At 40.5% G+C, this 21,073-nt stretch overlaps 1 protein-coding gene across 23 annotated transcripts in view; it reads left to right on the top strand.

Moving 5' to 3' along the window:
* Positions 1 to 21,073, top strand: part of dlg1b (discs large MAGUK scaffold protein 1b) — a 138,574-nt gene that overhangs the window by 37,278 nt on the left and 80,223 nt on the right. For 2 of the 23 annotated variants that reach the window (XM_048195788.1, XM_048195787.1), the window contains exon 1: positions 17,020 to 17,710. The exons of 20 other annotated variants lie outside the window; for them this stretch is intronic. In XM_048195788.1, coding sequence (XP_048051745.1) covers positions 17,438 to 17,710 — 273 coding nt within the window. In that variant the 5' untranslated portion in view covers positions 17,020 to 17,437. Of the gene's footprint in view, positions 1 to 17,017; positions 17,711 to 21,073 lie in introns of those variants that run through there. One more of the 23 variants, XM_048195776.1, reaches the window with a different exon arrangement.

Genomic DNA, 21,073 nt, shown 5'->3' with positions numbered 1-21,073 from the left:
AAAAAAAAAATGAAAAAGCTTTTAAATATCAATCTGCATATGCAGTGGACATCAATTATGCTCATCTTTGCTTGCTCCTTTTAAGTTACCTTGAATAAAACAGCTAATTTTTTCATTACAAAAGACCTAAACCAGAAATGATCTGATCTGTTTTACAGAATTCGAAAGTTAGATATATAATCCCTGTATGGTGGAATAAGTTCCATTTTCTAAGTAAAAGATCCAATTGCTGAGTGGTAAAGTCATTGTGTCACTGCAGCTGCCGTTATAAGTTACGGTTCCCACAGAAACCTAAGACTTACGCTTAGGACTGCACATGTGCATTAGCTAGTCTAGGCCATAGACTGTAAAAAAAAAATATGGACGTAGTGTCTGTGACGTCACCCGTAGATTTCTGAAGAGCATTTTTGAAGCGAAAATGAGGCCGCTGCCCTCCTAGCTGCGCGTCACCGCACGTCACCGCACGTCACTCCCGGATAACTGAAAATGGGCAAAGAGGCGGGACGTGGTTGGAACTAAGGTGCCATGGTTACTGAAACCATGCCGCCTAGCTCGACATAATCATGTTAGCAGGCAAAGGAGATACTATCTAAAATATTAATATTCTAATTATATAACTTATCTTTAATTAGTTAATAAAGATAAGTTATATCATTAGAAAGTTCTAAAGGTTTACTGTCAATCTACTGTGTCTTTTTTACGATATGCTCCAGCACCAGTAATTGAAATTTGGTCAGGTCAGGTTTGCACATGACAACACGAAAAATCAAACGGGACTTCATACCTTTATAATGAAATAGCGATTGCGACATGAATCCAATCCGTTGCACTTAGGTAAAATGTCCATGAGTGTCCATTGAAAAACAAAAAAACAGTACTTTTTTTCCACAAAAGCGTTAAATCCATAAAAAATCAATATATTATCCATTGTTTGCATCACATTTCTTCTGAATGATCTGCTAATAATCATCGTTCTTCAAGAAATTATGCAACCTGAGCAGCATTTATGTTGTAAAACTGCATATAATCATATCACAAACAAATGAGCCCGCATCCAAAATTCAGCAGTTTTAGTTATAATCCAGTGCTGTCGGAGTTTGTGGTGTCTTGAGAGGGATATTCTCCAGCCATAGTCATAGTAAATCTCACGAACAAAACTTTTAGCAAATGCCAAGACTATCCAACGTGTGTTCTGTTTATCTTCCGCATGCGAGTACATGTACACAGACGCACATCTGTCTCAAGTCTTGATCATTAATGCAACAAACCATATTATTTTATAATTGTATAAAATTATCCCGAAAAAAGCACAAACACGGCAGAGATGCCAAATTCAGCGGCTGGAATTAGCTGAGGTGACGGCTCACAGACAGCGCAATTCACCTGTCCCTCAAGTGACCACGCCCTTAATTATACAGAACTTTAAGGCTTAATATAATTAAACGGATGAGTTATAAAAAAAATCACCCCCCTCAGAGTTGTCATGAAGGGCAAAATTAGCAGTATAGACCAAAACCACAATTTGTACCAACCTGAAACATGTTTTTTTCTGCTGTAAAATTGGCCATTTTAACATGGGACTGAGATTCTGCTCTCTTTTGGAGCCTGTCCCTAGCGGCCAGTCGATGAATTGCAGTTTAAGTCACTTCCGTATTGGCTTCACGAGAAGCTGGGGGAGGTTGCCGCTTGGTCTAGGCTTATAAATGAGCTTTTTTAATGTTATTTGAGCATAAGAAAGAATTTGAGCATTATGGAAGCCCAAAACAGCTGCCTGGAGGCGTTGCAAATATGTCCGCCAAGTGAACAGACTTTCCTTGAAAGGGACTTTGCTTATGCTCACCAAGTTTGCAGTTCTTTAATAAAACAAACAAACAAACAGTGAAAACAGTAATACTGTGAAATATTATTAAAATGTTTTTTAATTCTATTTTAATTTGAAAATGTAATTTAATCCAGTGATGCAAATCTGAATTTTGAGCATTGTTACTACAGTCGTCAGTGACACACTTGATCCTTCAGAATTCATTCTAATGTGGTGATTTGCTGTTTAAGAAACATTTATCATTATTATTATTATTCATTTTGAGGTAAGATTAAAGTAAATTAATACTTTTATTCATCACGGATGCATTAAATTGATCAAAAGTGACAGTGAATAAATCTATTAATAAATGCTTTAATCAATTTAATCAATACATTTAATAAATGCAAATAAATGCTGTTCGTTGAATTTTCTATTCATTTAAGAATCCTGAAAAAAGTATCACCAATTCCACAAATATATTAAACCATACAACTGTTTTCAACATTGATAATTGTTGGAAGAAATGTTACCAGATCTTTTAATTTGTAATAATATTTAGCAATATTAATGTTTTTACTGTATTTTTGATTAAATAATTGCAGCCTTGGTGAGCATAAAAGACTTCTTTCAAAAACATTAAAATTGGTAAAACTTTACAGGTACTGTATATATTTTTTTTCCAATTTTTTTGTCAAAACTTGTTTTATTTAGACTATAAAGTTGTTTAAAAAGTTTCTTAGTTAATTACTGTGCCACCATCCCCCCGCCCCATATTTATAATTACACATAAACATACCTTACATATTCACAATGGCTAACATAGAAATAGTGCAGAACCCTAAAAATTTCTGAAGCAATTTTTCATAAAATTAGTTTGATCATATTTGAAGAAAAAATTTTCAATGGGAAGTTCCACTTGTAATCCATGTCTCAGTAATGAACATAAAATCTAGGCCTTGTGCAGTAAAAAAGTCATTTAATAAGAAAGTCTTATTCATCACTGACCTCGAGTTGATCAAACCGATCTTCAGTTTTATTGTATCCTCATCAGTATGAGTTGTCCGATGCAGCGGTTTAATATTACATAATCTTACCCCGCCAAGTCGAAGACCCGGTGAGCGAAGCACTTGTAGCGATTCAGTAAAAGTAGGGAAAATCTGGACATTCCAGTTGTATAACGATTCCATAGAGTGCCATCTCACAAAATGAGAGCAGTCTATTCAGTTGACAACCAGATCTCGAAAACCGTATCTCCTCTGGTTACTTCCAAGGGCAAGTTTGAGTTTAAATGGGAAGCCACCTCTTTTCCCTCTATGCTTCCGTAGTTTTTTTCCCGGTGGCAAACATTGCACCCAACGAAGGTAGGGCGGCACAGACGCCAACAGTGGCGGTGGAATCCCACCAGTACCCGGCACTAACTGATGTGTTTTCTGCCAAAAGTCCAATATTCAGCAGAATTTACTGGTCATAAACTAGCCCAGGTGACACGCTTTGACTTAAGGCATCATGTGATTTAAAAGGCAATTAAAAAAACATAGTACAAACAGGCTTGAGAGTCTCAGAGAGTGACGGCATGCCAGGAACATCGGCGCCATCTTGTTTTTCCAACATCGGTGTCATCTTGTTTTTTCCTTTTTTCACTGTGTGTTGAGCTTCAGGATGTGACATTGAACTTTCAGTTTCATTTGCGGCAGTTTGCATGTCAGCTTCCTGAAGAGATATTGAGCTGCTCCTCTGAGGTGTGCTGCAGTAGTGCTGCGAGCTTTGGTGGAAACTAAGCAAATATTTATTAAAGCGGCAGTGGATTCAAGAATTCACCCCTTCAGTCCCCCAATTTATACCAGTGTGATTGCCAAAACCATGTGAGGGTACCTGTAGGAGCTAAAATAGGATTAATTTAAGTATTATGTTTATTAAATATCTTATGTGAGCTGTTATTTGAGTTGTCACCATCTAGGGGTTGAAGTTGGAGATGTAAGCCTGGAAATAAAGGACCTGTGACTTCACCTGAGGGCGTGGCCTGAACCGGAAGTGACAGTCTTTGACCTCACGGCCTGACACCATGCGAAATAGACTGATTCAATCTACCTGTTATCTCTTCAATCCTTTAGTTATTTGAAATTTAGATTTTTTGATTTTGCATACAGTTGCTTTTTTGTAATAAATAATACTTCAGTTTCGGAAAATTATGCTGTGGACAATGGAATCTTTTGGACAGTGAGCGTCAAGCCTTATTTCTGTTCAGCCACCAAAGTGGACAATTTATCCATTATACAAGTCAAAGACTCCTTCCTACAAGCTGAAGAGCAAAATGTGCTTGTATCTGAAGAAGTGAAGTGCATGGATATCGATGAGCACATGGCATGGACTGTTTGTTTGGGCCGCATGGTATGTACAGCTTTATGCATTTTTTGAGTCAAGTCCTTGAAATGATAGAAAATGAAACGGAACAGAATTTCAGATGTTATGGAAATCTGTAAAGGAGTGAGCTGACTTTGAAGCCATGCAAACTGTTAGAAGTCTACTATAGGAAAAGTGGATTATTGGATGATTTTATATCAGCCTGCCAGGCAACATTACAAGTCCATGCATATTGATTCCATGTGCTGAATTACCAAGCAAGCAGCAAGTATGGAAGATACAGCTAATGAGTTTGATGAAGAGAAAGTCAAGGGTGACCTCTCAAGCACTGTTATGGATCTAGAGGTTAATGGTCATGTGTCTAAGCTACGAAATGCTAGAAAAGGAAAGCTTGCCCACTTAACTAAAAGAAAAAACATAATGCTTGAGCTTATGGGAGATGCTTCGTGTGTGCAAGAAGTGAAAGAAAATTTGAATAAATATGTGTGTCTATTGGATGATTTAAATCTCTACATGAAACATATCAAGAATTGTTGTCAGAAGAGGAAGCAAGGCAAGATGAAACTGAATGGTTTGAACCTAAAATGGCAGACATTAACGCTTTTCTCTCTTCTGTTTCTGAATGGCTGTCTGGAGTATCTAAGGCTGTGGAACCTCAGGAGATTGAAATTGCCCCAAAGGACAGCATTTCTCAAGTTTCCAGTCGTGAATCCAAATCAAAAGCATTCTCAGTTGCATCTGCAAGTCTACAGGCGGAAGCAGAAAGAGCGGCTATTTTAGCAAAGGTGGCTGCACTAAGAGAAAAACATGACTTGGAGGATAGAGAGGAAGCACTAAACAAGGAGAGGCAAACACTAAAGAAGAAACGTGAAGTTCTGGAGCTGAAAGCACAGCTAGAAGCTTCATCAGCCAAACTCGCAGTTTTGATGTCCGCTGGTAAATATCACGGTGCCTCCGCAGCAACAGACTTAACAGCTAAGCCTCACGATGTGATCGGGCCAAGTAAAGGTCAAATTGACAGGAATGCAAATGCCTATCTTGCTGACTTGTCATCAAAGAGTTATGCTTCAGAGTGTGATCTCCTTTCTTTGGATAAGGCCTCTAAAGCCCTTTCTATTGTTCAAACCCCAAGTGTTCGACCCAAGCATGTTCAACCCCATCCTATCCCGCAGCAGCCAAAAGGCCACAATGCAGTCAGGAAGAAAAGCGAAGAGGTTCAAGCACCTGGTCCAGTTAGCCTCCATGCACAGACAAACTCACCCAATACATCTAATGTGTCCGAGCAGTCTTCAGAGAGCAGTGAGGCAAGTACGAGTTCTGGTGTACATTTGAATAGTTTAGCAAACATCCTTCAACGCCAAAATGACATAACATCCCTTCTAGTGAAGCAGCATCAGCTTTCAAGTCTTCCTCAGAGAGATATCCCAATCTTCGATGGTGATATTTTGAAATACAGGCCATTCATAAGAGCTTTTGAGTATGGTATTGAGCAAAAAACTGATAACAGTGCTGACCGGCTGTACTTTCTTGATCAATATACCAGTGGCTTTCCCAGAGATCTGGTAAGGAGCTGTCTTCATATGACCCCAGATAAAGGTTATGAAAGGGCAAGAGATTTGCTACAGAAACACTTCGGAGATGAATTCAATATGTGTTCTGCCTATATGAAGAAAGCATTAGAATGGCCTGTGATTAGACCTGAGGATTTTAAATCACTGCAAGCCTACGCAATATTCTTGAGGAGTTGTTGTAATGCAATGGAGGACATGAATTACGCACATGAAATTAACTTATCATCCAACATGAAAGTCATGGTCATGAAACTTCCTTACAAGCTGAGGGAAAGCTGGAGATCATACGTGTGTGAATTTCAAGAAAACCAGAACATTAGGCCTCAATTTAAAAATCTTGTCCTATTCGTTGAGAAGCAAGTAAAAGTGGCTTCGGACCCAGTGTTTGGGGATATTCAAGATAAGCCCACAAGCAGAGCTAAAGACAAGTTTCCCACTAAAGTCAAGCCCAAGTCTGGTGGAAGTACCTTTGCAACTAGTGTCTCCACTCCCACTTGCCAGTCCACTCAGCAGTCCTCTAACGACAACCATATGAGAGTCTTATGCCATTTGTGTAGCAGCAGCGAACACACATTGGAGCAGTGTAAGCTATTCAAGAAAAAGAAACACAGGGATAAAATAGACTTCCTCAAAGGAAAGGGAATCTGTTTTGGTTGTTTACATCAAGGCCACCTCAGCAAATACTGTAGGAAGAGACTCACCTGTACATCATGTTCTAAACAGCACCCAAGTGTCCTTCACATTGAGCAAACAGAACAAAAGGTAAAGCAAGAAAAGAAAATTGACACAAAAGAAACTGTGAACTCTTCTGCTGTTACGCAGCCAGCTGGTGGGCATATTGGGGCCGGTATACAGGATAATGTCCTTTCAGTGATTCCGGTAAGAGTCAAAGCCGTTAAGGGTGACAAGATTATTTCAGTCTACGCTTTCATTGATCCTGGAAGTTCTGCTACCTTTTGTACCGAACATCTGATGTCACAGTTGAACGTCAAAGGTAAAAGAACTAGCATCCTGTTAAAGACATTGAGTCATGAGAAGTCCATGCTGACTCATGTAATCACAGGATTAGAGATTTCTGGACTAGACCAAAACAATCTCATTCAGTTGCCTGATGTATTCACACAAAAGGAGATGCCAGTCACCATGGAAAACATACCCACAAAAAAGGATCTTGCTAGATGGCCTTACCTGCAAAAGGTTGATATCCCTGAGATTGATGGCAACATTGAGCTACTAATAGGAACCAATGCCTCAAAAGTCATAGAACCATGGGAGATCATAAATAGTCAAGGTGAGGGCCCATATGCAGTCAAGACCTTAGTAGGATGGGTAGTTAATGGACCCTTAAGAGGAGGGGATTCCAGTGCAAGCCGCAACTGTCCATCTGCTACCATAAATAGAATCTCTGTAGCAAATTTGGAAAAGCTGCTGATTAGTCAGTACAATCATGACTTCAATGAAAAGGCCTCAGATGAAAAACGTGAAATGTCATTTGATGACAAAAGGTTTCTTAAAATTGCAAATAAGTCAATATCGTTAAGGGATGGACACTACACACTCAACTTACCGTTTAGGAAAGATGATGTGCTAATGCCCAACAACCGTCACATGGCCATGCAACGTCTTCTGAGTCTTAAAAGGAAGTTCAAGAGAAATGATTCATTCCAAAAAGAATACACATTCTTTCTCAGTGACATGATTGATAAAGGATATGCTGAAGTGGTCCCACAGGACGAAGTAGATCAAGAGGAAGGAAGAACCTGGTATATTCCACATCATGCAGTCTACCACCCCAAAAAGAATACACTTAGAGTTGTGTTTGACTGTGGTGCAATATATCAAGGCGTGTCCTTGAACACGGAACTGTTGCCAGGGCCTGATCTTACCAACTCACTGGTTGGAGTTCTGCTTAGGTTTTGTCAAGAACCCATTGCAATGATGGCGGACATAAAATCTATGTTCCATCAGGTAAGAGTCTCAAAATCAAATGTGAACTTTCTACGCTTCTTGTGGTGGCCAGAAGGGGACACTGAGCAAAGTCCAATAGATCATCGCATGTTGGTGCACCTTTTTGGAGCAGTCTCTTCTCCAAGCTGTGCCAGCTTTGCCTTGCGAAGAACTGCAGAAGATAATAGTCATTTTAGACCACAAGTAACCAACGCAGTAATGCATCATTTTTATGTTGATGATTGCCTAGTGTCTCTGCCCACAGCATCAGAAGCAATGCAACTGAGATCAGATTTGGTGGATTTGTGCAGCTTGGGAGGATTTCATCTCACCAAATGGGTGAGTAATAGTAGAACTGTCTTGTCCGCCATTGAGGAGGAGCAAAGAGGAAAGAACATTAGGTCCTTGGATTTAGATAAAGACAAGTTACCAGTTGACCATGCCTTGGGACTCCAATGGAACGTAGAAGATGACACCTTTAGATTTACCATCACACTCAATGAAAAGCCCCATACCCGTAGAGGTATTGTCTCCATGGTGAGCTCTGTCTTTGATCCTCTTGGAATTTTGGCACCCCTAACTCTTCCAGCCAAACAATTTTTACAGCAATTGTGCAAAGAGGGTTATGGATGGGATAAGCCAATATCTACGTCTCAGTCTAGACAATGGCTAAGTTGGATTCATGACCTCCCCAAATTGGCAGCCTTCAGTGTACCACGCTGTAAGAAACCGAATGGATTTGGTGAGCCACAGTCCTTTCAGTTGCATCATTTTGCTGACGCCAGCGAACATGGATACGGAACCGTAAGCTACATTAGAATGACCAATGAGCAAGGTAACATTCATGTATCTTTCATGATTGGAAAGGCAAGAGTTGCCCCTTTAAAGCAGTTGACGATACCACGACTTGAGTTGGCAGCTGCTATATTGTCTGTCAAGGTAGACAAAATGCTCCAGTCTGAAGTGCAGCTCCCATTGTAAAATTCACTGTTCTGGACAGATAGTCAGGCAGTGTTAAAATACATAGCCAATGACCGTGTAAGATTCCACACTTATGTTGCCAATAGAGTATCATTCATAAGAGAAAATACCAGCACCCAGCAATGGAGGTATGTGTCCAGTAAGGACAATCCGGCAGATGATGCATCCAGAGGGCTGAGTGTACCAGTGTTTCTGGAACGTAAAAGATGGATTTGTGGCCCCGAATTCCTCTGGCAACCAGAACTCAGCTGGCCAACTGAAGGGTATAAACAAGAGTCCCTAAGACAAGATGACCCAGAGGTTAAAGGTTTTACCATTGTGTGTAACGTGGTTACTCAAAACGAACACAGTCCTACTCAAAAACTACTTTCTTACTTCTCAGATTGGACCAGATTGCTTAAAGCTGTTGCTTGGTACCAAAAACTTGGAGACAACCTGTTAGCTCTCGCTGCTAAAAGGAAAGAACTTTCCACTGACGTCAGCACACGTTCTAGCCATCGAAAACTGGCTTCCCAGCTACATATCTTCAGATCAACACTTAGTGGTCAGTTCGTATCTATGAATGATCTTGGAAGAGCAGAGAAAGCAGTTGTATCCTATACCCAAAGACAAGCTTTCCCAAATGAATTTGAAAAGCTAAAAATTACTCCACACAACGTTAAAAAAAGGAGTACCCTCTACAAACTAGACCCAGTGATAAAAGATGGATTGCTGAGAGTAGGAGGACGACTGTCAAGGGCGACTATGTCAGAAAGCATAAAGCATCCCATCATTCTTCCAAAACTATCTCACATCTCCTGTCTGTTACTTCGCCACATTCATGAAAGGTATGGACATTGTGGAAGAAATTACATTCTTGCCCAGTTGCGTAAGAAATATTGGATCATTAGTGGCAACGCTGCAGCAAGAAAAATAATTTCAAAGTGTGTGACATGCAGACGCTTGAAAGGCAAAACCAAGGAACAAAAGATGGCTAATTTGCCAAAAGAAAGAACTCAACCAGATCTCCCACCATTCACAAATGTGGGAATGGACTATTTTGGCCCAATAGAAACAAAAAAAGGAAGAAGTTTTGTCAAAAGATATGGCGTACTCTTTACATGTATGTCATGCAGAGCCGTTCATCTTGAAATGGCCAGCTCTCTGGACACTGACTCCTGTATCCATGCATTAAGAAGATTCATATGTAGGAGGGGCCAGGTAAAACGTGTCTGGTCTGACAATGGCACCAATCTCGTATGTGCATACAGAGAGCTCAAAAAAGCTTTCATCAATCTGAATAGCAGTAAGATTCAAAGTGCCATGCTCCAAAGGGGAATCGATTGGAGTTTCAACCCACCAGGGGCGTCTCACCATGGAGGCGTGTGGGAGAGATTAATCAGGTCTGCAAGATGGATCTTAAATTCTCTCTTACACCAACAAGTTGTAGACGATGACGGTCTTCAGACATTGTTTTGTGAAGTTGAGGCAATTCTCAACAACCGTCCAATCACCGCTGCATCCTCTGACCCTTTTGACCTGGAGGCTCTTACACCTAACCACATTCTCTTGCAAACCATACAACCTGTTCTACCTCCTGGTGAGTTTTCCAAATCTGACTCATACACCAGGCGCCGGTGGAAACAAGTGCAATACTTAGCAGACTTATTCTGGAGGAGGTGGACACAAGAGTATTTAACACTAATGCAAGAGAGACAGAAGTGGTCCAAAGCAAAAACCAATCTCAAGGTTGGAGATATTGTGTTGGTGGTTGACTCTACCTCTCCCCGATCTTCATGGCCACTTGCTAGAATTCTAGAAACAAAACCTGATTCAGATGGGATGGTCCGGTCAGTCAAACTACAGACAAGGACAAGTATTATGGAGCGACCCATCACAAAACTGTGCTTACTATTGGAAGATGATGATAACTAGAGCTCAGATAAAAGGAAAGTATATATATTTCTTTTCTTTTGTTATTTGATTAATTAGATTATTTATAGCTCCTTTTGTAAATGTATATAAATGTTTAATGTTATGATAAAAACATTTAGGGGCCGGATTTGTAGGAGCTAAAATAGGATTAATTTAAGTATTATGTTTATTAAATATCTTATGTGAGCTGTTATTTGAGTTGACACCATCTAGGGGTTGAAGTTGGAGATGTAAGGCCTCTGGAAATAAAGGACCTGTGACTTCACCTGAGGGCGTGGCCTGAACCGGAAGTGACAGTCTTTGACCTCACGGCCTGACACCATGCGAAATAGACTGATTCAATCTACCTGTTATCTCTTCAATCCTTTAGTTATTTGAAATTTAGATTTTTTGATTTTGCATACAGTTGCTTTTTTGTAATAAATAATACTTCAGTTTCGGAAAATTATGCTGTGGACAATGGAATCTTTTGGACAGTGAGCGTCAAGCCTTATTTCTGTTCAGCCACCAAAGTGGACAATTTATCCATTATAGTACCTATGGAAGGTAAATGTGGTGACACGCTCCCCTGGCGGGTTACAATTAGATAAAACACACTTAAACAGATAGCAAATACAGACATTGGCTGTAACATAAATATTTACATGATTTTCAATTCATTATAGAATTCAAGAAGAGGGATTGTAAATCCACTCCTTTCAAGGAATTTTGCACAGGTCCTGGCGTATGAATGGTTTTATAAAACTGAAAACATCTCAGGTTACGTATGTAAAAATGGTTCCCTGAGAGGGAACAAGAAGCTGTGTTGAAGATGCTGTGGGAACACCTTTACGTGATTGTGTCATGAAGCACACGTGAAATCAGTCCTTTGGCGTGATGGAACATCATAGGCGGGTGACGTCATGACCAGGACACTAGAAAGCACACCCAAACCAAACAGCGCTAGTTTCTGATAGGCTAAAGCAAGTTGGTCACAGGCATGCAGGGAGTATGGCAAAGGGACGCAGCATCTTGTTCCCTCTCAGGGAACCATAGTTACATAGTAACCCGAGACGTTCCCTTTCAAGGGAACTCGCGCTGCATCAAAGACGCTGTGGGAACCTCAATAAAAAGTGCCTGTCTGTGTAAAATCATGTGAGCACACTAAGACAAAAGCACCCTGGACCCTGGAGTAGAGGCCAGATTTGGGTTATGAAACCTCACAAACATGTGCAGCGACGACCAACCTGCTGCATCACAAACTTCTTGGAGGGAAACTCCTGACAAAAAGGCTTTAGAAGCAGTCATGCTCCTGGTTGAGTGGACCCGGACCACCAAAGGTGAAGGCTGGCCAGCCAACTCGTAAGCAAGTGATATAGCCTCGACTATACATTTGCTCATTTTCTGCTTAGATGCAGGGTACCGTTTCATGGGAGATCCAAAACACAGAAATAACTGGTTTTCAGTGCTACACCACAGGGCAGCACTGTGGACATATGCATCTAATGCCCTGACTAGGCAAAGCAGAATCCATTTCTCCTGGTTTATTTAAACATTATTAAAAGGAGGAGGGCAAAGCCTCAAAGTGCCATGAAGGAAACATGTTACCCACAATGTCTCCCAACAGACATACCACCCAAAGGAGTGTGGTAAGCAGCTATGGCCGCCACATACACCTTTAACCCTCTGGAGTCTGAGGCTGATTTGGGGCTTGGAGAAGTTTTGACATGACTTGACATTTGTGCTTTTTTCAGTTGTTCATAAACATATAAATGACAAAAGTGTCATTACACTGTATTCAGCACAAACTAGGCTACCATAATATATGAGGAACATGTATGTACATGTTTGTATTTTTGAAGGAATAATGTTTATGCGTGGTTATTGAAAAAACAAAAAACTTAAGTCTTAAGACTTCTGGGTATTGGAGGTTGTAGACTAGAGTTTTTGCTTCAGAATTATGTAAAAATTATGCTGCATACTCCTTCATATAAAACAATATATTGATTTAGTTTTTGTAAGACACTTTTGTCAAGAAACACAGTATGCGTGGAGGCGTGAATCATCATGAATAATGGGTCATTTACACCTGAGAAGACAAAAGAATCACATAATAATGACCTGAAATGACTTGCATATTAATGAGGCCTTTCAGTCAGGTAGGCTGTGAAAAAAACCCTCTGTAATAATGTCTCAGCTCATCATAAACAGCAATACTGTGAAATATTATTACAATGTAAAATAATGGTATTCTATTATATTCTTTAAAATATAATGTATTTGTGTGATGCAAAGTGTCTGAACAATTATGTTACCTCTATGGCATTTCATATAGGCTTTTAGCTTAAAAGCATGCACATTTGGAGAAATATTGATGGATTCTTATATATTTATGTGAATTTTCTATACTGAGGAGTAATATTTATTCAATATTGTCATCACTATGAGTGCTGGATACTGTGTTTTCAGTTCATACTTGCAGCCGGAGGGCGCTCTGTACACCTTTAGGCCACAAATTCATATAAAGAAGAAAAGGAACCAGGAACTAACGGCATGTCTTCTAGAGATCGCTAACCATGGCTTTAACATCCAAATAAACACTTTTCAAGACAATAAATACACAATTGAGACGATGAATGCATGCATTGCCTCAGAATTTGCCTCTGAATAGCGCAGGCTCCGTGGGCGTGGCCGCATTAGCGGATAATGAGCTGAATCACGGACTTCTGACGTGGCTCTCTTTTCATACAGATTACATAAACACAGAATGTTTGTTTTCGATTTGACTTGCACGATTTAAAACCTGACATTTCAACGTTTCTTTAGAGATAAGTGTCATTTTTTTGTCATTAGTATTCACTAAGTTACATTTCATTTTCTGAGAACTATCAGATTGGACTTTGTTCAGAGGGAGACGAGAGATCACGCATCATGTTAGTTTTCTTTATTTTACAAAAAGCACAACATTGTGTTTTTACTCTGAGTGTACACAAATAAAAGAAGACATTCTATAGTTTCAATTGATATATTACTTATGTCTCTATGACAATAAATGACGGAGTATTTTAAGTCTGTTTTGCTGCAATGTAAAAAAAAAATCCTGCAAAACGCGCCGGCACGTTTTCAGACCTCAGGGAGTTAAGGTGGATGGGGATAACCCTGCAGAGAATTGCTCTTGCAGAAACTCCAGTACTGTAACAATTGGGCAGTTAGCTGGGTCCAGCATGCGACTCCCACACTATGAAGTGAAAACTGTCCACTTTAGGCCATACAGTTTCCTTGTGGAGGGAGCTCTGTAATGGAGTACCTTGGTTGAGAGACCCAAATCTATGAGCTAGGCCCCCTCAGAGGCCAAGCCCATAGTTTCCATAACTCTGGCTGGGGCTGAAGGAATGAGCCCCTCTGCCTGAGAGAGAAGGTCCCTCCTGACCGGAATCTCCCAAGGAAAGCCGTCGAGGAGAGCCACTAGGTCTGAGAACAAAACTCGGCCCGGCCAGAACGGAGTTCGTTGTGAGAACTGTCATGGGATCTGTTGCTCCCTATCAGACGTGCCTCACAGTCAGCAGCAATAGGGATCATAGGGTTATTATTTCTCATTGGTTTGTGTGTATATGTTTTACCAGTTCAAATTTAGAAAAAGTCAATTGTTTGTTCACTCTAAACCATTCTCAAAATGAGAAATCTTGTGATTAATTTAATATCACTTGTGATATAAGACTCTTTTTCACCAAATTGTAGTTGCAGAATCATTCTGTTCTGGGCCAGTTGACGTTTACGTGATACAAAATCAGGATTAGAATGTGCATTACCTCAGTGACACACGAGCTGGCAGGTTGCACTGTGGCAGATGATCTTGTCATCTGGGCTGGGACCAGTTTGAAATTGAACTGTACTGAACCATGCTCAGATGGGAATACAACTGGAACTGCTGTTACCCTTCATGCTAAGAGTACTTGGAAAAGCGCTTTTATGTCAGGGCTTTGCATTGCGACCATGAGTTTGGATTATCTTGTGGCAAAAATGACTTTGATATATGTAAAATAGTTAAGCAACGTCACACAAGAATCCCCTCCGAATCTGTCGAGATTGTCTGCTTGTAAACATAAGGACACCATATAATGAGAAGACAGAGAAATCTTGTACCACAAATTACAGTGACATCATTACAGTGTTATCAGTGTGTAATCAGTATTCATTTGCTTCTCTCTCCTGGTTTTATATGGCATTAGGTACTGAGAAGCCCAAATCAATGTATAAAATTAATTAACATTAAAGAAGATGAAAAGCATGTCCTGCGTCTCATGAAGGTGCGTTTGTGTGTTTGTACGTAATGCACATGCATGTTTTTCTAACAGCAATCAAAGGAGAGCAGATCAACTACTTTTTCTTCTTGTTAGAATCTCTTGTATCATCTGATAAAACATGCTCACCTCTGTAAAGTAGAGATAATAGTAGAGTGTATTCAGACACAAACTCACAGCATTAGATTCATGAGCTATAGGTTTAGTCCACAGGGTGGAGCTGTGTGCATTTATTTCAGGCTTCCCGAAGACAACACACTTTTCTGCCCACCACTGCAACACTTTCAGGTGGAGGTTTGCAATTATGATAAATCCTTGATTAGGTTGGTGATATGTCTTACCTTTTAAAAAAGAAAAAAAGAAAAGAAAAAAAAAACCCTGATTAAAAATAAATTGCTTTGAATAAAAGTTGAATTATTAAGCCTGTTGTGTCACATTGTTGGGCTAGGGGTGAGAATTATGCTAAATTAAGTTTCGCAGGAAGTGGTTACATGCTCATTAGAGGCTGAAACCATGAAATGATTTAGTGTAATTGTTTGTAATGAAGCAGAGCCCCCTGGAACAGTCTGAACAATCTTGACCACAGCCCAAATGTTCTTTTAAGAAAAATAACTGTATGTGCCATAATACCCAGCTATACTTTGATTCATAGCTAAAATTATGAGTAGCTTGTTAGCTACCACAGCTTACCCAAATAAAATTATAATATCAGTAGTTATGGTCAGTTGAAAATACAGGCTCTTATTTCAGGGGTTTAGGTGGTGCTTTTTCTGTCAATATAGGTGGTAATTTTTTTTTTTAAATATACTCAAAGAAATCGATAAACCATAGAGTGCCACAGACAAGAACATGACATTTTCAAATTTGATCAACTCTGCAGTCCTCCCTTTTCCCCCTCATACTCGTGACTGCCCAGCGCCTTGAGTATTGAAAATTATCGAAATTCTGTATGTTGCCACAAAAATAGCATTCTAAAATAAGTGACTAATAATAAATTGAATTATTTTCATATTTTTGTGCTGTCGGTCATAAGTGTGTCCATGACGCAGCATACAAGCATTCCAGTGATCGGTAGCCCTGAATGGAGTTTGCCAGCATTAGTTGTGTTGCACACTGAGTGATGCATATATATAAAGAGAACGGCAGGATCTGAGTCACACATGGACAGTGAGGCACACCGACAGCCGAAGTAACATATCATGAGAGTAATTGATGCTGTTGGCTTGGAGCCCTTTGACATTTGCACAAAATGTAAATTCACATGAGAGAAGAAACTCAGTATCTTAGGGAAACCAATAAAATTGCACAACAAAATGTGCTTTTGTTTATTACAATATTATTTTGCTTTGAATTTATTCTAGGATTTCTGCGCTGACAGATTATTGCACATGTATGTGCACGTTGCTTACGAACATGATCTCATTAGCTGTAAGGATTAGATTAGTGTGTATGGCAGTATTTTGCTACATCCCTCTTAGCTTGACTGCTGATTTAAAATTTTCCTGAAGCAAAGTCAAAGCCTGATCTTTGTCATTGCAGACCCTCCCCCACATTACTGCCCCTTTTTGGCCAATGACCTGAGGGGTTTGTCCTGTGTGACCGTTCCACGGACATCATAATCAAACCTTATACAATGGAAAAATAGACTAGAGTAAAGCATAAGAAGTTCTCTGTATGACCCTGTCATGGACCACGTTCTCCATCGTATGGATTCCTTCAAGAAATGCCACCATTCTCAGAAGGTCACAGCCAGACTGTCCAGTCAGCTGCCAATGACATTCTGTCGTCTTATTGGCCAGGCTCCGAGCTTCCCCTCCCCCTGCCCCTTTTCTCTCCTCCATGTAAATGTGCAGGAAGTCACTCCATTATTGCTCCTCCTCCTCCATGCGAGGCTGTGCTCCCTGAGGATGTTCATTTGCTGTTCCTCTGTCTCACTGATAACCACTTTAGATTTTTTCCTTCCCCTCAATGTATCGGGTGACGTAGAGCACCCACGCTGAGGATGAGACAGAGAGAGACTCAACCCAACTCCTGTCTGATGGAGCCCATGTGACAAACCCCACGCTCTGCAACAGCTTTACCGTTCCCTCCCTCCCTCCCTCCCTCCCTCCCCTCACATCTCTCCTCCTCTTCCCTCATTCTCTTCACAACTCACTGCGTTGTGTTCACGGTGGCATTCTTCACCTTTCTTTTGGGAAAGAGGTGGTTGTCTGGTGTCTTGTGTGATGGAGAAGATTTAACCAGAAGAGCTGAAAGCTGTACTTCACGCATGAACGCACTCTCTCGCACACGGCATGGCTCCAGCGAGGCCTCTGTGTAAACATCTACTCTGTGACTGATAGCTGTAAGGTCGTTGGTCAAAAAGGAGAAGGAAGGACCGTGGAAGACCGGTAGGAAGGTGGAGAGACGGATTCTTCATTGCTAGCAAGTGAAGCAGAAGAAAAAAGGCACTAAGAGAACAGCGGAAGACTGGAACTGTGGTGACGGAGAGGGGGGCGTGTGGAAAACTCGCTGGATGAAGGAAGCAGACTGGCTGTCCCTTCCCTGGCGTGATGGAGTGAGACGAGGAATGAGGGTGGATGGTGAGAGCGGGCAGCAGCAGCAGCAGTGGAGGGGCAGGAGGAGGAGGAGGTGCGGGGGGAGGTGGTGGAGCAGGAGGTGGCCGGAGAGGCAGGAGCAAGTATCGCTCGCGGAGGCGAGTTTCTGGCTCTTCGCTGGCCGAGCGGCTCAGCTGCCATAGCAGTGAGAAAATGTCACCCAGCATCAAGAAGTTGGACTGTTTTTCGCCCATGCTGTGCCACTGCAAAGTGGCCTGTACAAATAGCACCATCTCGCTCATGTTTGGATGCAAGGTGGGTGGCGGAGCTCTCGGCTCTGTTTCTCAGGTTTGCTTTATGTCAGAGATAGAGGACAGACTGTGAGAATCTGTCCAGCATGTGCATCCAGGTGTAGCCAAGTGTTGCTGCCAAAATTTTCTTCTGTACAGCTGCCAGAAAGATCAAAGGAGAGGAAGCCTGAACTCTAAGGCACATGCAGTCAACTTGGTGAGATAAGAGTTGTCTTAAAGATCCAGCATACACCAAAGTAGAGCTGACACGAAACATGTCCACGGACTTCTTTCTTTCCCAAGATTTAGGTAGAAATTTAGAATGTAACAGGGAATGTAGGTTCTCTCTTTTAGATTATATTTTGGTTATTATTATTTATTTTAGTGTTTTCTTTTTTTATTTAATTATATCCTATAAATATATTAGTAAAGTGTTAGTAGTGGGATAGTAGTATAGAAGTGTAGGTAGGAGAAGTGGCATCAGGGCATGACCGAAGTCAGACCTGGGTCCCTGTGAGCCAACATACATGTATACATAGATGTATACCTTTTTGTCTTCACTAGTTTATATTAACATGAGCGTATATAACCTGTATGCATAAGAATTAATAAATAAACAAATAAAACAATGATCAAATTTTATTTAAAATAGTTTTAGATGTACCATGTAACACAACACGACTTTCGGAATGTATTTTATGTTAACATGTTTAGAAGTGCTTGACTACTGGTATGAAGACTGTCAGTGAATAAGTCAGGGGTGTCTTTCCTCTATTCACAGCTTTTCTCTTTTAATCAGTCATTGGCTTATCTCTGCTCTGACTGGAGTTAACACTCTGCTCTCCAGTAATCACTCTCTCTACACTGATGGAGATTGCACACATTTCATTGTATTAGCTCAGGGTAAAGTCTGCTTGTGCTTAACGAGAGCATCACAGTAATGCGTTAGCTCTGGCATTACCAGAGCACAAGAAGCTCCTGATCAAACACTTACAGAATTTCATGTATGAAACATCTTGTTTTTTTATACTGAATTATTCAGTACTGTGTGATTGTGAAATTGTAGGTAACTACACTGTCAGGATTCAACAGGCTCAAATTGTGAAAGAATGGATGGGAGGGAGCATAAAGAATTATTTGCACACAGGAATTTGCACTTCTGAGTCCAGACCTTACATTCATTGAAAGTCTTTGGGTATGTGCTGGAGTACAGAGCTCTCGTCTCTTGCATTGTCAATACAAGATCTTGACCAAAAATTGATGCACCTCTTGATGGAAATAACATCACAACATTTATTTCCATCAAGAAGGTGCAACAATTTTTGATTGTTAAGAAACCGTTATTTCAAATGCTGATGTTTTCACTCAGTAAACTGTTAGAAGTCATTGGCTAGGCAGTGTTTAACTAGGACCCTTTGGCCTCTGGCATGATTACTGCCTGTATGGTGCCGTATGGTGTCTCATGCCACCTCGAACCATGGCATTAACTTCTCAAATCCTTGATGCACAGCCCATTGGATTACATTCCATCTGCTCTGCTCGTGATTGACATTCAGTTGGAATTCCTTTGTCAATTGTTAAATTCTTGAGGTGCAAACTTCAACATACTACAAGATCATTGTAAACTTTTATTACAAGAACCTCTCCATAATTAAACTGACCATGCCAAAATTGTTTCAATCTCAGCCATTCCTGAAATTTCTAAAAGTACTATAAAAATTGCATTTAGAAAACATACATATGAGATTAGTGTAACATGTCAGCATATATGATTAGTCCTTTCTACAGACAGTCAGAAGTTCCACACTTTGTTTTGGATGAAGGAAAATTTTACATTCCCACTTGGAGAATTTAAGTACTTGTAAATATTCTCTTGGGTCAAACATGGAAAGGATGTTTTTAAGTCATCTGTAAGCAATGACTAGATTTAATTATAGGATATCGAATAGGTTGTGCGATTGTCATCTTAAAAAAATCCTCATGTTTTCAATGGTAACACGTTCATATAACCAGAGGGTGGCGCGCTGCCAATAACGCACCTAAAATGCTGCCAATCAACTCTTAGACAACCATAAAACAAAGACTAGCATGGCATATAACACAACTGTTAAAATCAATGTTCACACGACACAAGTGCCGTCATTCGGGCACATTCTTCACAATGTTATAACGCGTTTAGGCAGCCTAAAATCAATATGGCTTGAGGTAGGCTTGCTGCGATAGTCGGTGTTGCCGGTGTTCAGGAACAACACCGGTATCATCACTTGTCACCGCTCCCGAATTGGCGCTAATTTGAAAGTGAAAGTAAAATCCCCTCGGTCATTCATGTGCGCGTCCACTGGTGGAGAGCGAGTGTTTTCAGTTTATTCCTATGGAAGCTCAATGTAGGAATTAATTGAAAACGCTCGCACCGTTATGAATGGCCGTGCGGATTTTACTTTCACTTATATTACCGAGCATATTAATATGTTTCAGCACATTACAATCATTATATGGCTTGAGTTAAGACAGCATATTCCCCAATGATTTAAACAGTTTATCAATATCAAGCGTGAATGGTCTCTCTCCCTCTCTCTCTGTTTGTGTGTGCATGCGTGCATGCGGGGGAGGGCGATTTTCGAATAATAATTGAATAATTCCCAGCGATCTTCGAATATTATTTTTGCTTGAAATGCCCATCCCTAGCAATGACTGTTTAAAACAACTTAAAGCATTTATCTGATTAAACTGGAGGGGAAAACGGCACTGTGACAGTGATGTATGAGGGAGCCTATGCTGGCTGTTGGACTGCTGCTTGTGTAAATACTAATTTCTTAGTCAATCGTCCTTTGTTCCAGAACAAGCTGGCTGAATATACAGCTTCTATTTTTAGTTTCTTAACAAACATGGGAGGTTATGATGGCTTTGGTAGGCTTCCTTTCTCTTTTGCTCTCTTTTTGTGCAGGATCCATTGATTTTAATAATGACAAGTTGGGTATTCCAATTTGTCAGCAGCGCAACCTCACCACGTTAACACCGTTAACCCAGAGGTACACGTACACTTTTCACCAGCTCCAGAGTCCAGTTTCTTCAGTCTACTTCTCACAAAATTCTCCTTGCAATCTTTGCCTTTAAAAAGCCTTGTTTGATACAGGCTGACACTCAGCACATCTCAGATTGAACTAGAATGATCCAAACTAGCTGTTTCTCTGCACTTAAATGTATTTTTCTTGATGACAGGAAGGGCAGCATATGAAAGAGTAGGAGGAGCTCATGCTGCTCACTCGATTGCCAGATTGACAGCACAATTTTAGCATCTGATCACACAGATGAGATAATTGCCCAAATGCCATGTCATGTTACCCCAGATTTTTAGGACTGGAGCCGATGGCTTGTGTGCAGATTTAGT

The sequence above is a fragment of the Megalobrama amblycephala genome, linkage group LG7, assembly GCF_018812025.1.
Source record: "Megalobrama amblycephala isolate DHTTF-2021 linkage group LG7, ASM1881202v1, whole genome shotgun sequence".
Lineage (NCBI taxonomy): Eukaryota > Metazoa > Chordata > Actinopteri > Cypriniformes > Xenocyprididae > Megalobrama > Megalobrama amblycephala.
The sequence above is the reverse complement of the archived record's forward strand: the minus strand, read 5'-3'. Positions and strand labels throughout refer to the sequence as shown.